This window comes from Leptopilina heterotoma, unplaced genomic scaffold (assembly GCF_015476425.1).
Source record: "Leptopilina heterotoma isolate Lh14 unplaced genomic scaffold, ASM1547642v1 Lhet_123, whole genome shotgun sequence".
Classification (NCBI taxonomy): Eukaryota; Metazoa; Arthropoda; class Insecta; order Hymenoptera; family Figitidae; genus Leptopilina; species Leptopilina heterotoma.
The window spans coordinates 4,523,784-4,550,310 of NW_025110842.1; the positions used below are offsets into that span (position 1 = coordinate 4,523,784).

Here is a 26,527-nt window from a genome sequence, read left to right on the forward strand (position 1 = left end):
AAAAAACATTTAAAAAATTTTTTTTAAAACAAATTTGTTATATTTTTTAACTTTTATCGTACACATAACTTAAAATGGGCCCTATGATGTCAGGTGTACTTTCTACTAGATAATATCGGAATTATTAGTTAAATAATAAGTGATGTCAGGTATGCTTGCCACTAGATAATATCGGAATTATTAGTTAAATAATAAGTGATGTCAGGTATGCTTGCCACTAGATAATATCGGAATTATTAGTTAAATAATAAGTGATGTCAGGTATGCTTGCCACTAGATAATATCGGAATTATTAGTTAAATAATAAGTGATGTCAGGTATGCTTGCCACTAGATAATATCGGAATTATTAGTTAAATAATAAGTGATGTCAGGTATGCTTGCCACTAGATAATATCGGAATTATAAGCAGTCAAAATGCTATCAAAACAGGCGTAACATCTTCAGCAACAAAAGAAAAATTAATTCGCGATTCCTTTTGTTCCGGTTATCAAAAATGATATTCCAATTGCAGAAAAATTAACCGAGGATGATTTTTAATTTAGTCGTCCTTTGCAGACAGAAATTTGACGAAAATACGAATTTTCTAATGCGGGATAATTAATTTTCCTAGTTTAGAAATATTAAGACGCGTGGGGCAAAATTAAATCGTGTGCCGCTCCTGAGTTTGCGGAACCAATCAGCGCCCGGACGCTCCCCCACTTTATTAAGTCCCCGCGATCCCCACTCCGACTCCGTTCGAGGAGTATATAAAGTGACGCGCTGCTCGGGACTGCTCAGTCGAAGCGTGGCTACCGACGACGAAAGTGGAATAATTTTTTTTCTTCTTTTTTATAAATAGTTATGAATTAGTATACCTTTCACAGTTCAGACCAGTTACGGTCCAAAGGGCCACGGGATGGAGAAGGGCCAGGAGAAAACCGTGTAGAACGCACCAAGTGCCGGCAAATGGCCAGGAACCGGTGCTAAATACTAAAAGTACGAGACAAACGGCCGCTTCCACTGCTCCTAAATGTACCAGCAGCAAAGTGTTTGCAGTCTGCTGCTGGTGAATCTAATTCGAAGGGAGAATTTTATAAATATTTTTACTTAACAAAAAGTATCGTAGTTTCAACAAAAGAAGCAAAAAATAATTTTAAAAGGAAAAAAGTAGAAGAAGAAAAGATTCTTTAAATGAAAACAATGCTAGAAGGGAACAAACATAAATAAAAATAATGAAAACAGAAAATAAAAGTAAAACAAGAAAAGCAAACAGAAAATCAAAGAAAAAAAGTAAAGCAGATCAAAAACCGAAAACAGAACAAATGAAAATATAGAAAAGTTAGTACAAGCAGAAAGTAAGCAAACACAAAAAAGAAAGCAAAGAGGAAAAATTAGAAAGTAAAAAATAAAAACAAGAAAAATATAAAAAATTGAATCGGATGCAAAAAAGAAAGAAGGAAGTCACCTGCTTGCCGAGTCCAAGAACAACAAGAAGAATGTAGGCATTAAGAAGAAGGCCCACACATGATACTAGGACAATTGGTACACCAAAGGCCCAAGGGCCCATTCCTCCTTCTCCCCTTTCTTGCGAATATTAATTTTTTTAGCTGCCACTTTTGTATACTAATTTTCTGTTTTCTTGTTATTATTTCTTTATCTGCATAATTCATGTGATTCTCATTCTCGGCTCCGATCCCATGTCATAAGACACCTTAGTGACAAATGCTGAAATATTCGAAAATAATATTATATCATGAAAAAGATTTAAGAGTCTTTTGCCAATAGATTTTTCGAATTATATTATACGATAATTTTGGATTCGTGTTATAGTTGATCTAAATTTAAATTTCTCTAATATGTTTATATCTGTATAGATGTATAAGTGTAGACACACCACACTTTATCATTCGGCATCAGTTTTCGCTTTGCGGATTTTATTTATTTTTAAACCACATTTCCCCCTGCGAGACAGATCAATATCTCCTGAATTTTGATTGTCTATTAGGTTATTTTTACACGGCATTATATTGTCATCCATAAGTCTCGACTCGATTAAAACTTAATGTTTGTTTTAGAAAAAAATTTCTATTTTGTATTCGTAAATATTGTTCATTGCATAAGGTCCCGTAGTCCATAGGGACCATGCTAGGGAAACGAAAATTTCGTAAAGATTTATTATTTTAAATAAATATTTTTAATAATAATAATATAGCACAATAATTATTATTATTACTATTATTATTATTTTTGCTATGTTTATGTTACTTCTGAAATTAAACGTAGAAAATTATCACTAGCAGGCCGAACACATTATTTCTGTAATTTGGCCCAAAAACATTACCACTTGCGAGAAAGTCAGTGGCGACCTCTGGCAATTAATTCTGACGCGGGCTTTTTCAAATTTCCAAATTTATTTTTTGATTTTTTTGTAAATTAATTTAATTATTATTATAATAAATTAATTTTTATTATTTTTTGACATTAGAAGTATAATAATATTTTTTATTTTCTTGTAAAAAAAGGCCAGAGATTGAATAAGTGATTAAAAAAAGGAAATTGATTCGATTTTAATCCGACATTTCACCTCGAATTCAATGCAGCATTTGAAAATTCATTTCGTTTTGAAATAAGCTGAGAAGAAAATTATTAAATGTCTTATATACATCAATATAAGAAGGATAAGTCTAAATTAAATTTTATTGATTTTGAAAAATGTTCGGACAAAGTGAACCTAAATAATTTTTTTGTCATTGATGAGTTTTAAGGGGTTCAATTATTTGCACAATTTCTAAACAAGAAAAAGCGGTTTTTTTTTTAAATTAAAAAAGAAATTTATTAAAAAAGTTAAAAAGGAAAAAAGTTTTGGAATAGAAAAATACAAAAAAAATTTTGTACAAAGGAAAAAAAATTTGTTTTTTAAAAAGTAAAAATTATTTTTTTAAAAAGGTAAAAAATTTTTAATAAAATTTACGTTTTTTAAGTGACTGATACAAATATTGATTTCTGGATCTTGAGTGTATTTTAATTCAATTTTGAGGCACACTAAGTTCCATTAAGGACCATTAGAGAAACCCAGTAGTTGTCGTGGTTCGTCGTCGGGATACAACTCATGTTTTCCGTCGTTCTATATACTGTTATATAGTTTGGTTTGTCAAATGTATTTAGAAATGCAAGCTTCCTCTCGAGTAAATTGAATGTTTTACTCACCGCGGAGTATCTCAATTAATAAACAATTAATTTTCCTCCTTCGGGTAAAATATCTAATGACAAAATGTTTTTTTTTATTCTTTCTCCATCAATTAGAAGGGGAAAAATGAGAGCTATAATTGAATAAATAAATATAAGAAAAAATTTATTAGTGTTTATATTTATTTTTGAAAAATTAATTTATATGATAAGTAATGTTAGGTATGCTTGCCACTAGAACATATCGGAATTGTAAACAGTCAACATGTCCTGAAAACTTTTCAGTACCAAAATTAATATTAGTAATAGAATGCTTTTATTATTGCCTATACTTATTTTTAAAAAATAAATTTGTTTATTAGTTTATATTTTTATTAATTTTTGGAAAAAAAAATTAAATTGTTTAAACAATAAGTCATGTCAGGTATGCTTGTCACTAGAACATATCGGAATTGTAAACTAGTCAAAATAGTCTTTAAATTATTCAATACCAAAATTAATAAACTATATTATTGTTTTTTAATTACATATTATATTTTCATTTTAAAATAAATTTATTTACTTATATCATAAGTAATGTCAGGTATGCTTGCCACTAGAACATATCGGAATCAAAAACAATCAAAATAGTGCCAAAACTTTTCATTAACGAAATTAATAATAATAAAATCTATTTATTATTCTCTATATTTATTTTTAAATAAACAATTTATTTCCTTTTCTTTATATTTATTTATTTTTACAAAATAAATTTAAATATTTAAACAATAAATCATGTCAGGTATGCTTGCCACTAGAACATATCGGAATCTTAAGCAGTTGAATTGCTTTCAAAACTTTTCAGTACCAAAAATAATAAGAGCAATAGAATCTATTATCATATTTATTTTTATAAAATCTATTTATTATTTTTTTATTTTCATTTTTTTCTATAAAATAAATTCAATTATTTAAATAATAAGTAATGTCAGGTGTGCTTGCCACTAGACAATATCGGAATCATAAACAATCAAAATGGTCTAAAAACTATTCAGTACCGAAAATAATAATAAAATAGGTACTTATTATTGCCAATACTTATTTTTATAAAGTAAATTTATTTCTTATTCTTAATTTTTATTTATATCTATAAAATAAATTTAATTATTTCAATAATAAGTAATGTCAGGTATGCTTGCCACTAGACAATATCGGAATCTTAAAAAGTTAAAATGATCTGAAAACTTTTAAGTACCAAAAATAATAAAAAAATCTATTTATTATTGTCTATACTTATTTTTATAAAATAAATTTAATTTTCTTTAAAAAATAAGTAATATTAAGTATGCTTGCCACTAGAACATATCGGAATCGTAAACATTATAAATGGTCCTAAAATTATTAATTTATTAATAATAAAATTTATTTATTAGTTCATATTTATTTGTATTAATAATTTACTTAGTTGATTAACAAATAATTTGTAACAATAAACGAATTATTAATAAATTATAAGAATAATAATAAATAAAATACTAATGAAAAATAAATTATTAAATAGATAAATGAAGTAAAATAATAGTACCTACATAATGATGAAAATAATTCATTTATTTATTAAATTCTAAATATAACCTAATAATATTAATAATATTTGAACAATATTCCGATAATAATATATTTAAATAATTTAATAAAGCATAATTATAATAGAAATCGTAATTTATAATTCAGTATAGAATGTGATTACAACATGTGATTTATAATATGCTCTATAATATGATCATGAAAATGATTTACAATATGCTCTATATAATATAGCGTTAGTACGATAATTCAGAAATTATACAATTAAAATTATTACGTTCCATTTTTTCATGTAAAATTTATTTAATTTTTTCCATGTAGAAGAATTATGCGAAAGGCTGTAATTTTATTTCTTATCATTATTGTGGTTTCTAATTTTTTTAAAAATGAAAATGAATAATAATAGATATTAGTAATAGCAATAATAATAAAAAAAATACTATAATAGTAATATTAATAATAATAATGGAAACAATTTTAATACAGTTTTTAAATATATTATAGATCTTTTTATAATCGTTGGAGTTTTTCTTTTTTTTTTTATTTATTTTAATTTTAATCTATAACGATTATAATACAATATTTAAAAAAAGTAATAATAATAATACAATAGTAAAAATAATAATAATAGAAGATGAAAATTGTATTATAAAAAATATTTTACGTAGAAAAAAAAATTCCTTTTTAAATTCACATTTTAAAAAAAACATGAAAAACATTTTTTTTAATTTCCTTTTTGCTTTCAAGGGAGAAGAGACATTTTAAAAGGAAACTTTGAAAAATAAAATTTTTCCCTTGGATGTGCAAAAGATTCTTAAAAACTAAAATCCTTTCATCAATATGTATAGATATTTTTTTTTCTTTCCCTTGATGGTGAATCTAAGTCTTGAGGTAAAAAAAGCCTTCTTTTTCCTTTTTTCAAGTGTCTTGTTGCTTCCTATCCGAAAGTACCATTACTCTACTTGCTTGAGTTATAGTCAGGGACTTAATTCTATAAAAAGTTGCCATAAAGCTCCATGGCATTTTTTTTTCTATTATTTTTTCCGCACAGCAAATAATTCGTGACGTTGCCTACATAAACGCTTTATTCAAAATCGCTCAGAATGCAATTGAAAATTGCTTCTGTAAGTTCCGTGTAAATAGAGCATAATATTTTTCTTTATAAATTTTAGAGGAAAGAAATTTACATATACTTTACTTATTTTTTTATTTAGTATTTCTATTTAAATCAATTTATTTTGACATTACCTATTATTATTATTTTTGTTATTATTGTTATTATTGATATTAATATTATTAATATTATTAATATTATTTTTATTATTAATATCATTAATATCATTTTTATTATTTCTATATTTAAATTTCTACTGAAATTTAACGCAGAAAATTACCACTAGCGAGAAAGTCAATGGCGCCCTCTGGCAATTAATTCTAACGCGGGCTTTTTCAAATCTCAAAATTTATTTTTTCGTTTTTAGTAAATTCGTTTAGATTTGTTATTTATTATTAATATTAGGAATTATTATTATTATTATTATTATTATTATTATTATTATTATTTTGGTTGTAACTATTCATTTTTATCGCTATTACTAATTATTAGTTCTAGTTTCATGTAAATTTATTTTTATTATTTTCATTAATATTACTATTATTATTATTTTTAATATCCCTATTATTATCATTATTTTTATTATTACTATCATTTTTATTATTACCATCATTTTTATTATTAATATCATGATTATTATCACAATTATTATTATTAATATTATTCTTATTTTTATATACCGACTGCAATTAGGCGAAAAATTTTACCACTAGCGAGAAAGTCAATGGCGCCCTCTAGCAATTAATTCTAATTTCTAACGCGGGCTTTTTCAAATCTTAAAATTAACATTTTCATTTCTATTACCTGAATTAATATAATTTTCATTTTTTTCATATTGTTATTATTACGATTGTTACTTATTTATTATTATGCATTATAGAGAACGGAAAAAATTATCAATATTTTATTTCAAATAGAATAACGACTTTTTTTCTGACTATTACAATAAAACAAAAGTTTTTTTTGTATTATGTGAAAGAAACTTTTTACTTTGACATTCAAAAAACATTGTTAAAATGTTGATAAAAGGAAAAAATGTTAATAGAAAAAAAAACCGAGTAATTATAATTGATAAATTTTTTTTTTTTTTTTTTTTTTTTTTTTGCAGACAATGAAGAGAAATGCTATATTAAATAAACGCGATTTGAGAATAGTCTCACGGTGAGAAAAAGCATTAAATTTACTACTGTATGTATGATATACCAATGGTCATAATGTGGTCAGAGAGATAAAAAGTGTTAAAAAGAGTGGGAGAGGCAATCGATTGGAGCTCTCTCGTCCTGATTATGACAAGGAAATCATGCATAGTTGCGAAAATGTACTATTTAGAAAAATTGAAAGAAAATAAAGTGGAGAAAACGTGACTGAATTAATAAAAATAAAAAATGTATTTTTTAATATTATTTATGTATTTTTATTTATTTATGCAATTATGCAATTATTATAAATGTTATAAATAAATAAATTAAATTGTAAATTGTTTAATTTTGTAATTATATTTATTTGTAATTGTTTTTATTGATACAATTTACATAAAAATCAAAAAAAAAATTTTAAGATTTGAAAAAGCCCGCGTTAGAATTGATTGCCGGGGGCGCCACTGACTTTCTCGCAAGTGGTAAAGTTTTTGGGTCAAATTATAGGAATAATAAGTGTTCGGCCCTAAAAGAGATCCGGTTACAATAAAATTGTAATGAAATGAAATAATTATAATAATTATAATTTTTTTTTATTTTTAAATACTTTTATATAATTATTTATTTATTTTATTTATTAATGTACTAATTCTTACATAATTAATTTATTTGTAATTTTATTTTAAATATTTACATTTAAATTTTCACCTTTACTTCAATAAAAAATTGTTTTCTTAATTTTTTATTCGAAGGAAAAAAATGTATTATTCAACGAAATTGGCGTTTATAAAATGATAATATAAATGATGTTAGGAGCAGTCGAAACAAAACCATTAAGGATGATGACCAAGTTGTACGAAATAATAGAAATTTGTATTAAGGGGTCAAGGTTTAGATAATGTATATATATGTATATTTACACTCGACTAATACAAGGTGGGAAAACTTTACGGCAATTTAATTATTCGAGAGCACATTTCCTTCCTCTTATTATTCAACGAGCGGCGTTAATTTTCCTATTTTGACCACAGAGTCATTAGAACTTGAGACACGAAATTTCTTTTTTATTGTTACTCGACAGTTTCTTTATTAATTTATTTTATTTTTTTATTTTCTGTAATTTATTTTATTTATTTAATTTTCTTCGCCTTTTATTTGTATTATTTTGCAATTGTTTTTTTTCTACTTATGTATTTATTTTCTTGTTAATAGAAATATTATTGCAAATAATTTATTATCAATGACAGAAAAAAATAAAAAACATTTTTTAACTAAAAAAAAAAATTTTTTTTTTGTCTTTTCTTAAATAAATTGTTTAAATAAATAAATATTTTTAATTTTTGAAAATTATTATTTAAAAGAATAATAATAAGTAAATAAAAAATAAATGAATAATGATAAGTTATAATAATAATAAAAAATTAATATAAATAATAATAATAATAAATTTTTTACTCCTGAGTGGAAATTGAATTTTTTCAAAATTGCTAAAAAAAACAAAAGATTATAAAAAACCGTAAAATTTTTTTTTTTTTAAATTTTTAATATTTATAAATAAAAAATAAATAAATTATGGGAATTATCCGACATTAAGTGTTTTATTTCCATTCTTTATTGTATATATATGTACACGAAAGTGGCTGACGTCTTTGCACAATAATTGGTATAGAAGCGAGCGGAAGCAAGTTAATAATTGAACATCCTTATTCTATATAAACTCAAGAGAAACACGAACCGAGATTTTCTTGAAATTTAACTCCCCTATTTTGTCACCAGAAATTTGAGCTTTGGAACTTCCTTTACTAATTAATCACAGAAAATAATAATAATAATAATAATAATATTTATGTGCAAGAATTTTAGACAGAAATTTTATTGTAGCAATAACAATAACTATTAGTGTTATAATTTAACAATAACTAAATGAAACGAAATAAATAATTAATTTATAAAATGTATTATTAGTGATAATTAAAAAATAAAATAATAATAAAATAAAAAATAAAAGAAAAATAAAATGAAAAATTTAATAATTAATTAAATTATTAATTAATTAATTATTATTAATTTAATTATTTTTTTAATTTAATAAAATTAAAATTAAGAAATTTAATTTTAATTAAAATTAAATTAAAATTGCTAAAAGCGAAAAATAAATTTTAAAGATTTGAAAAAGCCCGCGTTAGAATTAGTTGCCAGAGGGCGCCAGTGACTTTCTCGCAAGTGGTAAATTTTTATGTCAAATTATAATGACATTAGAGAAACCGAATTGTAAACTAGTCAAAATTGTCTCAAAAGTAATTCAATACCAAAATTAATATTAAACTATTTTATTGTTTATATTTACCTATTTTATTTTTATTTTATTTTTATAATAAAACAATATTAGAAATTAGAAAATTTTAAAAAAAATATAATTAACAAATAAAAAAGAATTCTTCGAAAAAATTCAATTATTTTTATAAACAGTAAAATTCTTTGCAATAATTCAATTATTTTTATAAATAGTAAAATCCTTTGCAGAAATTCAATTCTTTTCAAAACAATTTTAATAGAATTCCTTGAAAAAATTAAAAATTTTAAATATTAACTTAAAATTCATTCATTTTTTAAAATTGTAATTAATTCTTCGGAACAATTCAATTATTTTTTTAAGTAATAAAATTCTTTGCAAGAATTGAATTATTTTCAATACAATTTTAATAAAATTCTTCTTCATTAAATTCAATTGCTTTCAAAATTTTCAATAAAATTAAAATTATTAAAACGAATTTTAAAACAATTTTTTAAAAAAGTTACCTTTTCAAGGAATTCGATTAAAATTGTATTAAAAATAATTGAAATTCTGCGATGAGTTTTAGTATTTTTGAAAATAATAATTGAATTATTGAGAAGAAAATTATAAAAAATTTTGTAAATATTTGAATTCCTGTGAAATTTTTATTATTTATAAAAATAATGAAATGTTTTTGTTGAATTTTATTAAAATTATTTTTAAATAATTAAATTCTTTTGGGTAATTTTATTAAAATAGTAAATTATTCAAATTCATTAAAATGAGGAAAATTATTGAAAATAATTGAAATTTTGACAAGAATAAATTATATTAAAATTGTGAGAAAAAATTGAATTTTGAAGAATTTTTTTATTTATATAAAGATAATAATTGGGATTTTGTCGAGATTTTTTTTTTGTAAATTTTAAACATAATTGAATTTTGTGATTAGAATTTTATTACTTTTGAAAATAATTGAATTTCTCCAATAATTTCTAACTTTTCACAAAATTCAATGTTTTCCAGTGTTTTTAACTAAAATTCTCACATTATTTTTGATAATTAATTAAATATATTTTAACAAATTTAACTAATTTTCGAAGATTTTGAATTAATAAAATTTTTCGAAAAATCTAAGTTCATTAAAATTTCTAATTAAATTCATTCAACATTGAAATTTTTAATAATTTTAAATTGAAACCATTTGAAAATTGTTCATTAAATAATTTATTTATTTTATGATATAGTTGTTCAAGATTGAAGTTATTTAAAAAGAAATTTTTGTCAGAAATTGAAAAAATTAAAGTTTTTTTTAAAATTCGTGGTAATTTTATAGTTTATGAGACAAAGGAAAAAGACACAAAAATTCAGAATTTTCTCATGAATTCTAAAAATTTAATTTTCAGATTTTTTCCGTACTTTTTATAAAAAAATTTTTTTCTTATTAAATTTTTTTCCGTACTTTTTATAAAAATTCCTGACTTTTCCCTTTTCCCTTATTATAATTATAATAATATTAAAAGTATATATTCCAATTCATATTTTATTTTTATAAAAAAAAAAAAATTGAATTAAAAATTTTTACGTTCTATTATTTTTAAAATTGCTTATTTTATTATTATTAAAAAAATTATTATAAAATATTATAAAAAATTATTTTATTATTATTTAAAGAAAGTGAGTGAGAAGTCAGCTGCGCGTTAATTGTTGCTAGTTATAACTATTATAATAGAACTAATATAATAACGATATAATAATTATAAAAATTATAATAATAGTAATAAAAATAACAAAACTAAATTAATTTACTAAAAACGAAAAAAAAAAAAATTTTGAAAATTTGAAAAAGCCCGTGCTGGAAATAATTGCCAGAGGGCGCCTTGGACTTTCTCGCAAGTGGTAATATTTTTACTTCCAATAATAGTAGTAGCACTATTTAATGATAATCAATTAACAGAATTTATCGACATTTACAATAATAATAATTAGTATAATAGTAAAAATAGTAAAAATAGTAAAAAAATAGTAAAAATAATAATAATATTAACAATAATAATTAATTTTTAAATAAAAAAAAACTTTTCAAATAATTTTTTTTTTATTTTTTCTTCAAAGTTTTCGCATTCAAGTCGAAAGAGATATTTTTCGTTTAGTCTGACGTGAGAGAAATGACGATTTTCTTTCCTTTTTTTAACAAAAAAAAAATGGATCAAATGGATGATCTAAATCGTCTTGTGGAGAAAATGATAGTAAACTGCGGGAGGGGGGGGGGGGGTTAAGATGAAAAGGGGAAAGTGTTATAAAACTAAGCGAAGTCTGTGAAGAAGAGATAAAAAAAACAAAGAAAAAAGAGAGTAAAATCGATTCATTCTAAAGGGACACTTTAAATTCGGTTTCTCGTAACGCAAGACGATTACACTTTATTGGTTCTCAGTTTGCGTTACGTGCTCATGAATTTTTACATGATATAAAGAAAGAAATATAAATATAGATATATGTAAAATTTAGAGAGATGTAGTGATATAGAGATCATTTTTATAGTGATATAATATACGTATAAGTACCAAATTCAAATAATATTACCATTCCCCCCCCACACCCCTCTTTCTCCCCCCCTCCATCGCCACTCACCTTCTACTTATATAATGAAAATGAATAGAATATGAAGTACGAAAATTTTAATAAAAAACGATTCATCATTAAGTCACACAATTCAATTTTTTTTTTTTTATTAACATTACATTTCTTCGTTGCATGTTTTATTCATTATTCATTATATTAATTTGCATTTTCGCGTGTAGACCTATTTTCTCAAAGATTCATTAGGTTGTATAATTTATAAAATAAAAAAAAAAGGAAGGAAAAAAATACCTTCACTTTTTTTTTAAATGTTAATTTGAAGAAATATTAATTTTCGATTTTTTTAAATTCAATATTATTCTCGAAGCATTTTCTCTGAGGATTATATTAAAATAATTGAATTTTACAAGATATAAAAATGAAAAAAAAAATTCTAAAGAAAACTTTGATTTTTGACGTAGATTAGATTACCACTTGCGAGAAAGTCAATGGTGCCCTCTGGCAACTAATTTTATGGCGGGATTTTTAAATCGTAAGTTTATTTATTCCTTTTTTAGTCAATTAATTTGATTATTATTATTTTATTATAATTACTTTATTTTTATTATTTCTATTTTCATATTTATTACTATAATTTGACGCTGAAGGTTACCACTTGCGAGAAAGTCTATGGCGCCCTCTGGTAACTAATTTTAACGCGTGGTTTTTAAATCTTAATTTTTTTTTCTTTTTTATAAAATAGATTTTTTAATTATTATTATTGTTATTATTATTATTATATTTTTCTGGTTGTAACTATTATTTTCTTTTGCTATTACTAATTATTAGTCGTAGTTTCTAGTAAATTTATTATTTTCATTAATATTATTATTATTATTTTTATTTTTTTTTTTATTATCTTTATTATTACTATTTTTATTATTAATATAATTATTATTACAATTATTATTATTAATATTATTCCCATTTTTATATATCGACTGCAATTTGGGCGTAAATTTTTACCACTAGCGAGAAAGTCAGTGGCGCCCTCTGGCAACTAATTCTAACGCGGGCTTTTTCAAATCTTAAAATTTATTTTTCTCCTTTTTAGTACCTAAATTAATGTAATTTTTAATTTTTTATAATAATAATAATAATAATAAAATAATAAATAAGCTGGATGGAAAATAAATGAAAATGAATTAAAATAAATAATTTATAACTCCGCTTTTTCTGCTTTCTAAATACAAAAGATAATAAGCGATAAGTACATTTAAATAGCTGTCGTATAATAATCCAGGGATTATTGTAAATATATATGTCATTCAAATTCATAAATATTTCATAGAAAATAAAACCAGTATCAATTTCTTTTTCTCCTTTAATAAAAAAAAAGGAACAAATATAAATCCTTTTTATCAATAAAAAATCTTCAAGTAATCTCTTTTCCACTTTATATTATCTTTACTTATTTTTTTTTTTTATTTTTATTTATTTTATTTCTATTTATAAAAAATTAATTTAAATCACGGCACTTGATAGCAAGTATAAATATTGCGATTATAATTAGTTCGGAAAATAAAATTATAATGATTCAAAAATTTGTAAATAATTAATTGGTTATTAATATTGATTAATTAATTATTAATTTTTTTAACAAATATATAATACATTAATAATTAATTACTCACCAAATAAAAAATAATTGTTTAATTAATTAAAAATTGAAGTTGAATAATTATTTAGTTACTGAATAAACAAATTTAAAATGGCTCAGTGGCAAAAGCGCTAGACTCTTAACAGCAAGGACCAAGGTTCGATTCTTCGTGACCGCGGATTTTTAACTAATTAATAAAAAAAATAGGTACCTCAAAAATATTTGTAATTAGTTATTAAATTAATTAATTTCGAAGTAAAAATTATTAATTAATTAATTTATTATAATTACTTATTTAATTAATAATTAATTACTAAGTAAAAAATTAGTAATTAATTTATTACCTACTGAAAAATTAGGTCCTTAATCATTTAGATATTTATCTAATTAAAAATAAATTAATTACTAAAAAAGTAAATAAATTACTAAATGAAAAATAATTGATTAGTTACCTAATTAAAAATTAAATGAATTTTCTAATAAGAAGTTCTTATTTATAAATTGCACAATAAAAAAATGAGTAATAAAAAATAATTATAAAATAATAACTATAATAATATTGAAATAATAACAATAATAATAAAAAAATAATAACAATAATAATAAAAAAATAATAACAATAATAATAAAATAATAACAATAATAATAAAATAATAACTAAATAATTAAACAATAGTAATAGAATAATAAAAATAATAATAAAGTAGTGAAATAAGAACAAAAAATCTTAATTAATGAAAACAAAGGACAAAGAAAAAACGGAAAGATAATAATGTCTAAAAAGTATTTTTGGGATTTTCTTTAAAAAAATTTTTTTTTCAAATTCTCTGCTTTCTCAAAAAATATATTATTCGGGGGTAAAAAAACGAAAATAAAAAAATAATCGCCAACATTTTTTTTCTCTATCAGAAATTAATTTCCGCCTTCTCATTTAAAATTGAAAATTAAGATTTGTTGATATTATTATCCTCTTTTACTTTTAATTAAAAAAAAAAAGAGAAAATAAATGAAAAAAAGGAGAGGGCCGATGATAATTGAATTCTATATTTATATTAAGCAGATAGATGGATATCTTAAGCTGAGAAATAATTAACAAGTTTTCATTTTCGTCTCGCAGAAATAAAAGGGTAGGGAAAAAAAAGCTGCTGATAATAATTAAATTCGATTATCTCCCTCTCTCTCTCTCTCTCTCTCTCTCTCTCTCTCTCTCTCTCATGGTCACGGACTTCCTCGTGTGTTATCCTATTGACAACGACGAAAAAAAAGGGAAGGGACGAAAATTCACCCCTTATTAATGCAAAGTGGGCGGAAAAGTTCGCGTGTTGACCGGATAAATGGAGAGTGAGTCTCTCTCTCTCTCTCTCTCTCTCTCTCTCTTTTTTTTTTTCTTTTTTTTCATTCTTTTTTTCTATATAGAGAAAAAAATTACTTTATAGAGAAAAAGAGTGAGCGAGAAAGAAAAAAGAGAGAGAAGAAAAACAACGAAAGAGAAAGAAGAGAGAAAAAAAGATGGAGAGAAAGAAAATGGAAAGAAAGAAAGAGAAAAAACGAGAGAGAAAAAGAGCGAAAGAGGAAAAGAGAAAAAACGAAAGAGAATGAGAGAAAAAAGAGCGAAAGAGAAAGAGAGAAAGAATAAAAGAAAATAAAAAAAAGAAAAAGAGAGAAAAACAGAATGAGAGAATGAGAGAGAACGAAAGAACAAAAGAGAATGAGAGAGAACAAAAAGCGAAAGAGAAAGAGAAAGTAACAATGAAAGAGAGGAAGAAAGGAAAAAAAGAGGGAGAGAGAACAGAGGAGAGAAGAGAGAGGAGAGAAGAGAGAGGAGAGAAGAACAGAGAGAAAGAAAAAGAGCGAAAGAGAAAGAAACAGCGAAAAAGGAAGAGAGAAAGAATGAAAGAAAATGAGAGAAGAAAAGAGCGAAAGAGAAAAAGAACAAAAGAGAATAAAAGAAAGAAAAAGCGCGAGGATAAGAGAAAGCGAGAAAAAAGAAAGAAAAAAGAAAGAAAAAGAGCGAAAGAGAAAGAAACAGCGAAAGAGGAAGAGAGAAAGAATGAAAGAGAATGAGAGAAAAAAAGAGCAAAAGAGAATAAAAGAAAGTAAACGCGAGAAAAAAAAAGAGAGAGAGAGAAAGAACGAAAGAGAATGAGAGAGGAAAAAAAGCGAAAGAGAAAGAGAAGAAAACAACGAAAGAGAAAGAGAGAGAGAGAGAAAAAAAAAGAAGGAAGGAAGAAAGAAAAAAAAATATTTTAAAAAAAAAATAAATATTTTTAAGAAAAAACGAGAGAAAGAGCGAAAAAATAGAAAGAGAAAGAAAGGGAAACATAGAGAGAAAGAGAATCAGAGAGAAAAGAAAACTAGATATAAAATAGCGTGATGGAAGGAGCATTAAAGTCATATCCTTAACGGTTGACTTGATGAAAGTAGGACATGCTGTACAATCGATATGTCAGTCGTCCAGTTTCAATTCGGTCAGGATCAATACGTGTCACTTTTTTGTTTTGTTTTTCTAATCACTAAACTAAATATTATTTAAAAAGAAAAGAGAGAGGCAAAAAAAAAAAAAAATAGAAAAAAAACCCCACAAGTTTCTATTTTATTTTCGCAAAGGGTGCAGGATATTTAGGCAGTTGCATCCGAGACCGGGTGACAGCGGTGGGATCATTGTCCTGGGAGCCGAGAAATCAATTTTTTTTTTATTCTTTCCACATACGAAAAAATCCTCTCAATTTTTTTTCTTTTTTTTCTTTTCATTATATTATTTATTTTCTCATTACATTTTTTTTTTATTTATTTATTCAAACTATTTATTTTTTTAGTTACAATTTTTTTTGTATTTTATTTTTTTCACTATCTATTTTCTATTTAGAATTTTTTTTTTGTTTTTACTTATTTCCAGTTCCACTATTTATTTTCTACTTAAATTTTGTATTTTTATCTATTTATTTATAATTATAAATTATTATTATTATTTATTTTTATAACTATTTATTTTTTATTGTTACAATTTGTGTTTTTTTTGTATTTATTTTATTTATTTATAACTATCTATTCTCTATTAACAATTTGTTTTTTTATAGTTTTTATTTATTTACACTATTTATTTTCTATTTACATTTTGTATTGTCATTTATTTATTTATACTATTTATTTTCTACTTAAAATTTGTTTTTTTTATTCATTTTTTATTTTATTTATTCATTTACTACTTAAAATTTATTTTCTATATTTCATTTATTTATTTATATTTATTTTCTTCTTGCACTTTTTTTTATGTAGGTATTTATTTACTTTTTATTATCTATTTTTATACTATTATTTCTTTTTAAAGCTTTTGTTTTGTAGCTATTTTTGTAGTATTTATAGATTTTTCATTTATTATTATTTTTGTTATTTACGTACCTATTTTTGTTACAATTTCTATTTTTATAATTCTTCCTCTTTTTATTATTATTTTTTCTGTTTATTAATATTTATCTTCATATTCATTTATTTCTTATTTACCATTTTTTTTAGCCTTTTTCTATTTATTTTTGTATTTGTTTCTACTTTTTACTATTTACAATTTCTTATTTATTTTATTTTCTACTTTAACAATTTTTTTTATATTTTATTTACTTATTATTTACTATTTATTTCAGTGTTTATTTATTTATTGTTCTATTTTTTCTATTTGTTTATTGCTTACATTTTTTGTTTATTCTATTCACTTACTTATTTTTCATGTTTCTTTTTTATTTACAGTTTTTATTTATTCTATTTACTGATTTTTGTTTTATTATTTTTTTTTATTTCCCATTTTTTCAGTCTTTATTTATTTATTTTTCAAGATTTAATTAGCAATTTTTTTTGTACGTTTTTTGTACTATTCGGTACCTATTTTGTTATTATTTCATTATTTATAAATTGATGAAAAATCCCGAGACTGAAAAAATCCGCCGTCGCGAAGAATCGAACCCTGGTTCCTGCTGTCACAAGTCCAGCGCTATTGCCACTGAGCCATCTCACGTGGCTGCTATTAATTTATTTATTCACCGTTTAAATACAAATGTAAAATGAATTATCAGAGTAATATAAAACTAACAAAAAAATGGTTTAAAATTGTAAAAAGGAATTAAAAAATAATATAAAAATAATATAAAATCAAGTAAAATAAAATAAAATAATATTAAAAAAATATAAAAAAAAACTGTAAAAACACTATAAAAATAATACAGAAATGTAAAGCAGTAAAATTTAAAAAAATAAAATTTTAAATTTAAATTAAATAAAAAATATAAAAAATAATTTAAGGCATAAATAATTATCTAAAGAAAATAAAAATACAAAAAACAGTACAAAAATTTTTGAAAATTGCAAAATAGTTGCAAAAATTTAAAAATTATAAAAAACAGTACAAAATTTAAAAAAAATGGAAAATTGCGAAATAGTTGTAAAAATTTGAAAAATATAAAAAAACAGTACAAAAATTATAAAAAAAAAAAAAAATTTGAAAATTAGTTGCAAAAATGTGAAAAATATAAAAAAAACAGTATATAAAAATAATAAAAAAAGAAAAATTGAAAATTAGTAGAAAAATTTTTTAAAAAATAGCAAATAAGAAAAGATTTTTAATAAATTACAAAAACACCGACAGTTTGCCGAAGGAATTAAAAGAATGAAAAAAAGTAACGAAAAAAAAATTTGAATATTCATTAGTAGGAAAAATGAAAATTTTTCCGAATATGGAAAGATAAATTAATAATATTCACCGAGAGATTTTAATGCAATGGACTAATTTTTTTTCTCTCCCTCTCCCCTCTCTCTCTCTCTCTTCTCTTTTTTCCTCTTTCTTCTAATAACCTTGTCCCGTAATGGAAAAAAAGAAATTAAAAAAAAAAAAAAAAAAAAAAAAAAAAAAAAAATAGAAAAAAAGGGAAAATCACAGAAGGTGAGGGTCATTGTCAGAATTATTATTTCCCCTTATAAAATTTATATAGGAAAAAAAAGGTGAACGAAACTAATTGCCTGAAGCAGTAATCAGAAATATAAGAATCGATCCCCAGGACCTTTTACTTTCCGCGCGCGACTTTTATTCACTTCCGCTTTTTTCTAGCCTTTCGATATAATTTCCGTTCGCTGTATAATAATTTCAATTTGACCTTCTTCAGAAGGGGCACAATTTTATTTTAGGTATTTTTTTTTTTTTTTATTTATTCTTCAAAGAAATCGCACATATGTGCCATTTCCTTCAATCATTTTTTTGTGATTGATAAAGACGTATCGAGAATCGGATTTTTTTATTATTATTTGGTCTCTGGATTTTTTTTCAATTTTTAATTAATTTATTTTTTTATTTATTTTTGGTATTTTTTTTTTTTTAATTTTTTATTATTATTAATTTTTTGTATTTTTTATATTATTATTTATTTATTATTTTATTTGTTATTTTTTTATTATTTACAAAAATTTGTCTTTTTTCTATTATTAACAATAAAAAAAAAATTTTTTATTAATTTTAAAAAATTTTTTATTATTCATTTTTTAAATTTTTCCATTATTTATTTATTTTATTATTTATTTATTATTTTATTTGTTCTTTATTTATTATTTTACAAAAATTTACCTCTTTTCTCTATTTTTGACAATAAAAAAAAAATAAATTAAAAATTAATTTTTGATAATTTTTTATTATTAGGTATTTATTATTTTATTTATTATTTATTGACAATTTACAAAAATTTAGTTACTTTTCTATTTTTAAGAAAAGAAGGAAAAAATAAATTAAAAATTATTACAATTGTTACTAATTGTTAAAAAAAAATTTTTAGTTTTACAGTTTTTTTTATTTATTCCAATAATTACGATAAACGTTGAAAGAATCACAATAATTCAAAATGTCAGAGAGAATAAAATAAGTTTTTTTGAAAAGTTGCGATAAAATTCAACTTTGAAGAAAAGTTTAAGAGAGTATAATGTTGAGAAAAGTTTTCTTTCAAATTTATAAATTATTCAACTCGCGATTTCAGTCGGGTGAAAAAAAAACTTGTTGCTCGTCACAATTGAAAAACTCAATTTTTTTTTTAAATTGAAAAAATATCTATTCGTACAATGATAAGAATGTAAAAAAAAAAAAATTTTTTTTCCTGTCCTAATGATGAAAAGTTCATTTTTTATTGTAGGATAATTTTTTTCTATTGTTAAAAAATTAAAACTTAAAAAATTAATTACGTAAACAGCAAAAAATAAATTTTAAGATTTGAAAAATCCCGCGTTAGAAATAATTGCCAGAGGGCGCCATTGACTTTCTCGCAAGTGGTAAAATTTCACTCTAAATTGTGGTAATTACATTAAAAAAGCTCTAAAAAAATATTTAAACAAATAAAACTAATGAAACACTAAGAAAAACATTTAAAAAAACAAAATGAAAAAATACTAATAATAAAAAAAACGAAATAATATTAATAATAAATAATAATGAAGTAAATTATTAATTTTTTTTAATAATAAAAACAAAAATAAAATGAATAAAATAAAAAATGTTAATAACAAAATAACAACAATAATAATAATTTTTATAATAATAATAATAATAATAATAATAATAATAATAATAATAATAATAATAATAATTAAAATTAAAAATAAACAATAAAAAATAAATGATAAACAGTTAATAAAAAATGACAAAAAAAAATTTTCGAGTAACATTATTAAAATAATTTTTAATAAATTAAAATTTTAAAAATATATTTTGTTTTGGAAAATTTGAATAATAATAATTTAATAATAAATTTTTTTTTGCAAAAAAAGAAAAAAAGGAAAATTCTTTTTAAAAAAATTGTGTCGCTCAAAAAATCGTAGTTATATTGCTTTGAATAAATAAGGAATTTTTCTTTTTTCGTATATATACACAGTGAAATGTACTTGTCTCTCTCGCTATTTTAAAAATTAAAATGGAAAATATCGAAAAAATTGCACACACAAAAAAAAAGTCGAATCGTTTCGTAAATGTAACCTTGGCATGATTCTTTCTTTCATGTTTACTTGCGATATTCGATCGAAGTCACATTAACTCTCTTTCTCCCTTCGCTTTTCTCTCCATCTCTAAATCGGCGGAAAAAAATTAATTTTTTGCAAAAAAAAATAATTTTGCAAAAAAAAAGAATTTTCAAGAAAATAATTTGCCAAAAAAAATTATTTTGCAAAAAAAATATTAATTTTGACAAACAGAATAATTTTACGTGAAAAACAACAGAATTCACACAGGAGAAAATAATTTTGCAAAACAAAGAATTTGATGAAAAATTAATTTTTGCAGAAAAAATAATTTGTGAAAAAGAATTAATTTTGCAAAAAGAAATTAAAATTTTACAGAAAATTAATTTTTTTAAGAAGTTATTTGTTTTTTCTTAAGGAAATTAATTTGCCAAAGAAATTAATTTTGCAAAAAAAAAATTAACTTTGCAGAAAAATATTTTTTAAAAACAATTAATTTTAAGAAAGACTTTTATTAATTTTGTAAAGAAATTATTTTTACAGAAAATTAATTTTTCTGAAAGTTAGTTGTTGCCTAAGGAAACTAATTTGTCAAAGAAATTAATTTTACAAAAAAAAATTAGCTTTGCAGAAAAATAATTTTGCAAAAACAAATAATTTTGAGAAAAATTAATTTTTCAGAAAATTATTTGTTTTCCAAGAAAAATTATTTTGTCAAAGAAATTCATTTTGCTAAAAAAGTTAGCTTTGTAGAAAATAAATTTATCAAAAAAAAATTAGTTTTGCAGAAAATTAATTTTGCAAAAAAATTAGTTTTCCAGAAAATTAATTTTGCAAAAAAAATTAGTTTTCCAGAAAATTAATTTTGCAAAAAAAATTAGTTTTGCAGAAAATTAATTTTTGCAAAAAAAAGAATTAGTTTTGCGAAAAGTAAATTTTGCAGAAAATTAATTTTCTAAACTTAAATTAATCATAAAAAAAATATTACTAAAAATGTTTGAATTTGAATTATGAAAATAATTTTTCTTTTGCAATTAAAATTATAAGGGGGTTTAAGGGGGGGGGAGGGGGGAGTTAATTATAAATAAGAGTTTTCAGTAAGAGAGAGAAAAAGAAAAAATTTATATAATTTTTATTTACATTTTTACAGAGGCTGGCACCAAATTCTCTTTTTTCTTCCTTTCGTGAAGAGTAATCGCTTTGGTGCCAGTGAGTCTGGCCAAACGAATTCTTTTTCTTGGCCTGCTGCAAAGCAAAAATAATGTATAATCTCTCATAGGAAAATGCAATGCATTGAGTTATATAATTTTTTTATATCTCTACTTCTGAATCAAATAAAATTTTTTAATGCACTTAAAACTTTTTTAAAAATGAGAATTTCTTTTGGGAAAAAAAATTAGTTCAATTTTTGTATATAAATTGGTTAATTTTTTATTTTTATATTTTATTTAATTTTTTTTTTATTTGTTACTTATTTAAAATTTTCAAATAAATTTTTAAAAAAGTCAATTATTTACAAAAACTGTAATAACGAAAATTAAATTTTTTAAAAATTAAAATTCAATTACTTTTAATTCAATTATTCAAAAAAATTCAATTACAATTTATTTTCAAATAACAGTTTTGAAAAGGACAATTATTTATAAAAATTGTAGTAAAAAAATTCTTTTTTTATTTTTCAAAATTTAATTACTTTGAAAATTTTCAACTAAAAGTTTTGAAAAAATCAATTATCTACAAAAATTGTAATAAAAAGATTTTTTAATTTTTCAAGATTCAATTACTTTGAAAATTTTTAATTAAAACTCTTGAAAGAGTCAATTGTTTACAAAAAATTGTAAAAACAAAATTTATTAATCTTTCAAAAATCACTTTTTTTTTTGAAAATTTTTAATTAATAATTTTAAAAAAGTCAATTATTTACAAAAATTGTAAAAAAAGAAATTTTTTAAATTTTCAAAATTCACTTTTTTTTTGAAAATTTTCAATTAATAATTTTAAAAAAGTCAATTATTTACAAAAATTGTAAAAAAAGAAATTTTTTAAATTTTCAAAATTCAATTATTTCGAAATCTTTTAAATAAAAGTCGATTATTTACAATTGAAAAAGTCAATTATTTACAAAAATTTTAATAAAAATTGAAACTTTTCTAACTTTTAGAATTCAATTATTTTTCAAATTTTTAATTAAAAATTCTAAAAAAGTCAATTATTAAGAAAAAATGTAATAAATTTTTTTTTATTTCTCAAAATTCAATTATTTTGAAAATTTTAAATTAAAAATTTTGAAAAAGGCAATTATTTATAAAAATAATAAAAAAATTTATTTTTTTAACGTTTTAAAATTCAATTACTTTGAAAAGTTTGAATTAATAGTTTTTAAAAAAGTCAATTATTTACAAAAAAATGTAGTAAAAATTTTCTTTTGAATTTTCAAAATTCAATTATTTTAGAAATATTTTCAATTAAAAGTTTTGAAAAACTCAAATATTTACCAAAATTGTAATAAAATTCTTTTAAAAAAGATTTCAAGTTTTTTCAATTAATTTTTAAGAGATTTTCAATTCTTTCTAAAATTCAATTATTTGTAAATCAAAATTTTAAACACGAAAATTCTTCCTAAAACGTCAATGACGTAAAAATGATTTTTCAAAATTCAATTAAAGATTCCAAAAAATTGAAAATTCAATTAAATTTTTACCCAATAAAATGAAGTTTTTTGAAAATTTAATTAAAATTGTTAAAAAAAATTGATAATTCCATTGAAAATTTGTATAAAATTCCTCAAAAAAACTTTAATGAAATTTTTTTCGAAAAAATAGTAATTTTTCAAAATTCAATTCAAATTATTTTTTTAAAAAATTGATGTTTATTGAAAATTTGAATAAAACGTTTAAAAAAAATTCAAATATTTCTAAAATACAAAATAAATCTAAATAATATACAACGTAATCAATAATTAATGAGCAAAAGTTTTTAATTATTTAATTATTTTTTAATTCATAATTTTAAAAAAAATTTGATTTTCCGTTTTTTTTTTTTTTTGTAAATTTTGCTAGAGATTTTTATTTGTCAAATTTTTATGGAAGAAAAAATTGTTTTCCGAAAAAAATTTTCTATAAAAAAATTTAAACAAAATTGTTTTCCTACAAAATTTTTTATGAAATAAAAATTTTCTTTTCATAAACACAATTTTTTTGATAAAATTAAAATTCATTTCGTAAATGATTTTTTTTTTGTAAAATTTAAATATTTTTTGCGTAAATATTTTTAATTTTTATAAAATAATTTTTTTCATAAACAATTTTTTTTAAAATAAAAATTCTTTTCTTAAACAATTTAAAAAATTTTTAATTCTTTTCGCAAACAATTTTTTTTGTAAAATTTTAATTTTTTTTTCGCAAACTATTTTTATAAAATAAAAAAATTGTTTTTTCGTAAACAATATTTTTTTTATAAAATAAAAATTCTTTTCGCAAACAATTTTTTTTTTTTTGTAAAATTTAAATTTTTTGCGTAAACAATTATTTTTTATAAAATAAAAATTATTTTCTTAAACAATTTTTAAAAATTAAAATTCCTTTCGTCCAATTTCTTTTTATAAAATAAAAATTTTTTTCTTAAACAATTTTTTTTTTTTTTAAATAAAAATTCTATTTGCAAACAATTTTTGTTATTTTTTATTTTTCTATAATAAAATTTTATAGAAATACATTTTTTCTTTCTTATTAAATTTTGATTTTTGTTTTCATGTTTGTCGTTTGAATAAAAATATCCATATTGAGAGAAAGAGAGTGAGAGAGTGAGAGAGAGGAAGAGAGTTTCCTTCTAAATAAAACGAAAGGACATGTAATACAAGAATTGCTTTTTGGTTAAATGTTGCCAGGAGATTGTCTCGTCCTTGGCAATCTAATTTTGAAGATGAACTTTTATTAAAAATCGAACGATAAAAACCGAGAGAGGAGGGGGGGGGGGAGAAAAGAGAGTAAGATAGAAAAGGAAAAATATAGGAAGAAAGAAAGAAAAAATTATCTCTCTCTCTCTTTCTCTATTTCTAGGGGAAAGGGGCAAAAATAGAGAGAGAGAGAGAGAGAGAGAGAGAGAAATAGAAAAAAAGAAAGAAAAAAATAGAGAAAGAGGGAAAAATAGAAAAAAAGAGAGAGAGAGAGAATGAAATAAAAAAGCAGAGAGAAGAGAAAAAATAAAGAAAAAATGAGAGAAAAAGAAGGAAGAAAGAAAAAGAGAGAAAAAAGAGAAAGAGAGAGAGAGAGAGAAGAGAAAAAATAAAGAAAAAATGAGAGAAAAAGAAGGAAAAAAGAAAAAGAGAGAAAAAAAGAGAAAGAGAGAGAGAGAAGAGAAAAAATAAAGAAAAACGAAGAGAAAGAAAGAAAAAAATAGAGAAGGAGAGAAAAAGAGAGAGAAAAATAGAAAAAGAGGGAGAAAAGAGAGAGAAGGAGAAAGAAAAATAAGAGAAAGAGAAAGAAATAGAAAATAAAGGGAGAAAGGAGAGAAATAAAAAAAGAGAGAAAAAATAAAGGAAAAGGGAAAGAAAGAAAGAAAAAAAAAATAGAGAAAGAGAGAGAGAAAGAGAGAAAGAATAAGAGAGAAAAAGAAAGAAAAAATAAGAGAAAGAGAGAGAAATAGAAAAAATGGAGAAAAGAAAGAAACAAAATAAAAATAAAGGAAAAGGGAGAGAAAGAGAGAAAAAGAGAGAAAAGTATGAAAATAAAGGAGAAGGGAGAGAAAGAAAGAAAATAATAGAGAAAGCGAAAAAGAGAGAAATAGAAAAAAGAGAGGAAAAGAGTGAAAAGATGAAAGGAAGAAAAAATAGAGAATGAGAGAAAAAGAGTGAAAAAGAGAGAGAAATAGAAAAAGAGGGAGAAGAATAAAAATACATAAAGAAAAAGGGAGAGAAAGAATGAAAAAAAGAGCGAAAAAGAGAGAAAGAGAAAAAGAGTGTAAAAGCGAGAGAGAAAAATATAAATAGTGGAAAAGGGAGAGAAAAAAAATTGAGAAACAGAGAAAAATAGGGAAAAGAGCGAAAAAGAGAGACGAAGAGGAAGGAGAGAGAGAGAGAGAGAGAGAGAGAGAGAGAGAGAGAGAGAGAGAGAGAGAATAGAAAAAGAGAGAAAAATAGAGAAAAAGAGGAATGAAAGAGAAAAGAATAGAAAAAGAGAGGAAAATAACAAAGAAGAAAGAGAAAGAGAAAGAAGAGAGAAAAAGAGTAAAAAAGAGAGAGAAAGAAATTTTTGTTTATTATTTAAAGAGTAAGGAGTAAAAAAAACAGAAAGAAAAAAAAATTTACTCGCATATATTATAAAATGTAGAAATAACTCAAGAACAAAATTATTACATATTTTTGAAGAGCTTTGCTTTTGTTAAAGGTCGATCTATAACTATAATATAACTCGATCGCAGAAGGTTGAAGACCCTGCTTCTTTATTATTAACGAATATAAATCGATTGCGTCTGCTTGGCTTGGTAAACTCGTTTCTGTTCTGTGTGCAACTTATCAAATCTCGCTCGTTCGCTCGACGCTATGCGAGCATTTCCTCATGCCAGGACTACTTTAATCCTCACATTTCTTTTATTCCTTCGCCCCCCCACCCCACCCCACCCCTTCCCCCAATTCATCAAACACATAAAATCTCCTCACTTTTTATTATTATTATTATTATGAATTTTTTTTTATTTTCCAATTTTTCTTTTTTTCAAAAAAAAAAAAAAAAATTCCCTCAAAACAAGATTTTTTTTCAACTCTCTCGACCTCATTTTTCTCTTTCACGTTTTGTTTGTTTTTGTTTTTATTAAATTTTTGTTCTCTTTTTGGTGAATAAATTTTTTTTTTTTAATTACTTTCCGGAAAAAGTGTTTTTTTTTATTTATTTGTTTACTTTATTTTTTTATTTATTTATTTGATTAATTTATTTTTTTATTATTATTATTTTTTAGTAAATAAAAATTTTTCTTTATGTAAAAATATTTTTTTTTTATTAATTTCATTAATTTAGAAATTAGTTATTCTTTTACTACTTTTCCGCAAAGAAATTTCCTTTTTTTTTATTTCTTTCCGGA

At 22.0% G+C, this 26,527-nt stretch overlaps 2 protein-coding genes across 9 annotated transcripts in view; one reads left to right on the forward strand and one right to left on the reverse strand.

Moving 5' to 3' along the window:
* LOC122512693 (phytanoyl-CoA dioxygenase, peroxisomal-like) overlaps positions 1 to 26,527 on the forward strand; it is a 58,982-nt gene that overhangs the window by 15,973 nt on the left and 16,482 nt on the right. For 2 of the 5 annotated variants that reach the window (XM_043628691.1, XM_043628693.1), the window contains exon 3: positions 12,300 to 12,370. The exons of the other annotated variants lie outside the window; for them this stretch is intronic. The gene's annotated coding sequence lies outside the window, so the exon portion shown is untranslated. The remainder of the gene's footprint in view (positions 1 to 12,299; positions 12,371 to 26,527) is intronic. 5 annotated transcript variants of the gene reach the window in all.
* LOC122512691 overlaps positions 1 to 26,527 on the reverse strand; it is a 38,802-nt gene that overhangs the window by 6,213 nt on the left and 6,062 nt on the right. For all 4 annotated transcript variants that reach the window (XM_043628682.1, XM_043628683.1, XM_043628684.1 and 1 more), the window contains exons 2-3: positions 1,447 to 1,706; positions 857 to 1,053 (exon numbers count right to left, since the gene is read on the reverse strand). In XM_043628682.1, coding sequence (XP_043484617.1) covers positions 857 to 1,053; positions 1,447 to 1,548 — 299 coding nt within the window. In that variant the 5' untranslated portion in view covers positions 1,549 to 1,706. The remainder of the gene's footprint in view (positions 1 to 856; positions 1,054 to 1,446; positions 1,707 to 26,527) is intronic.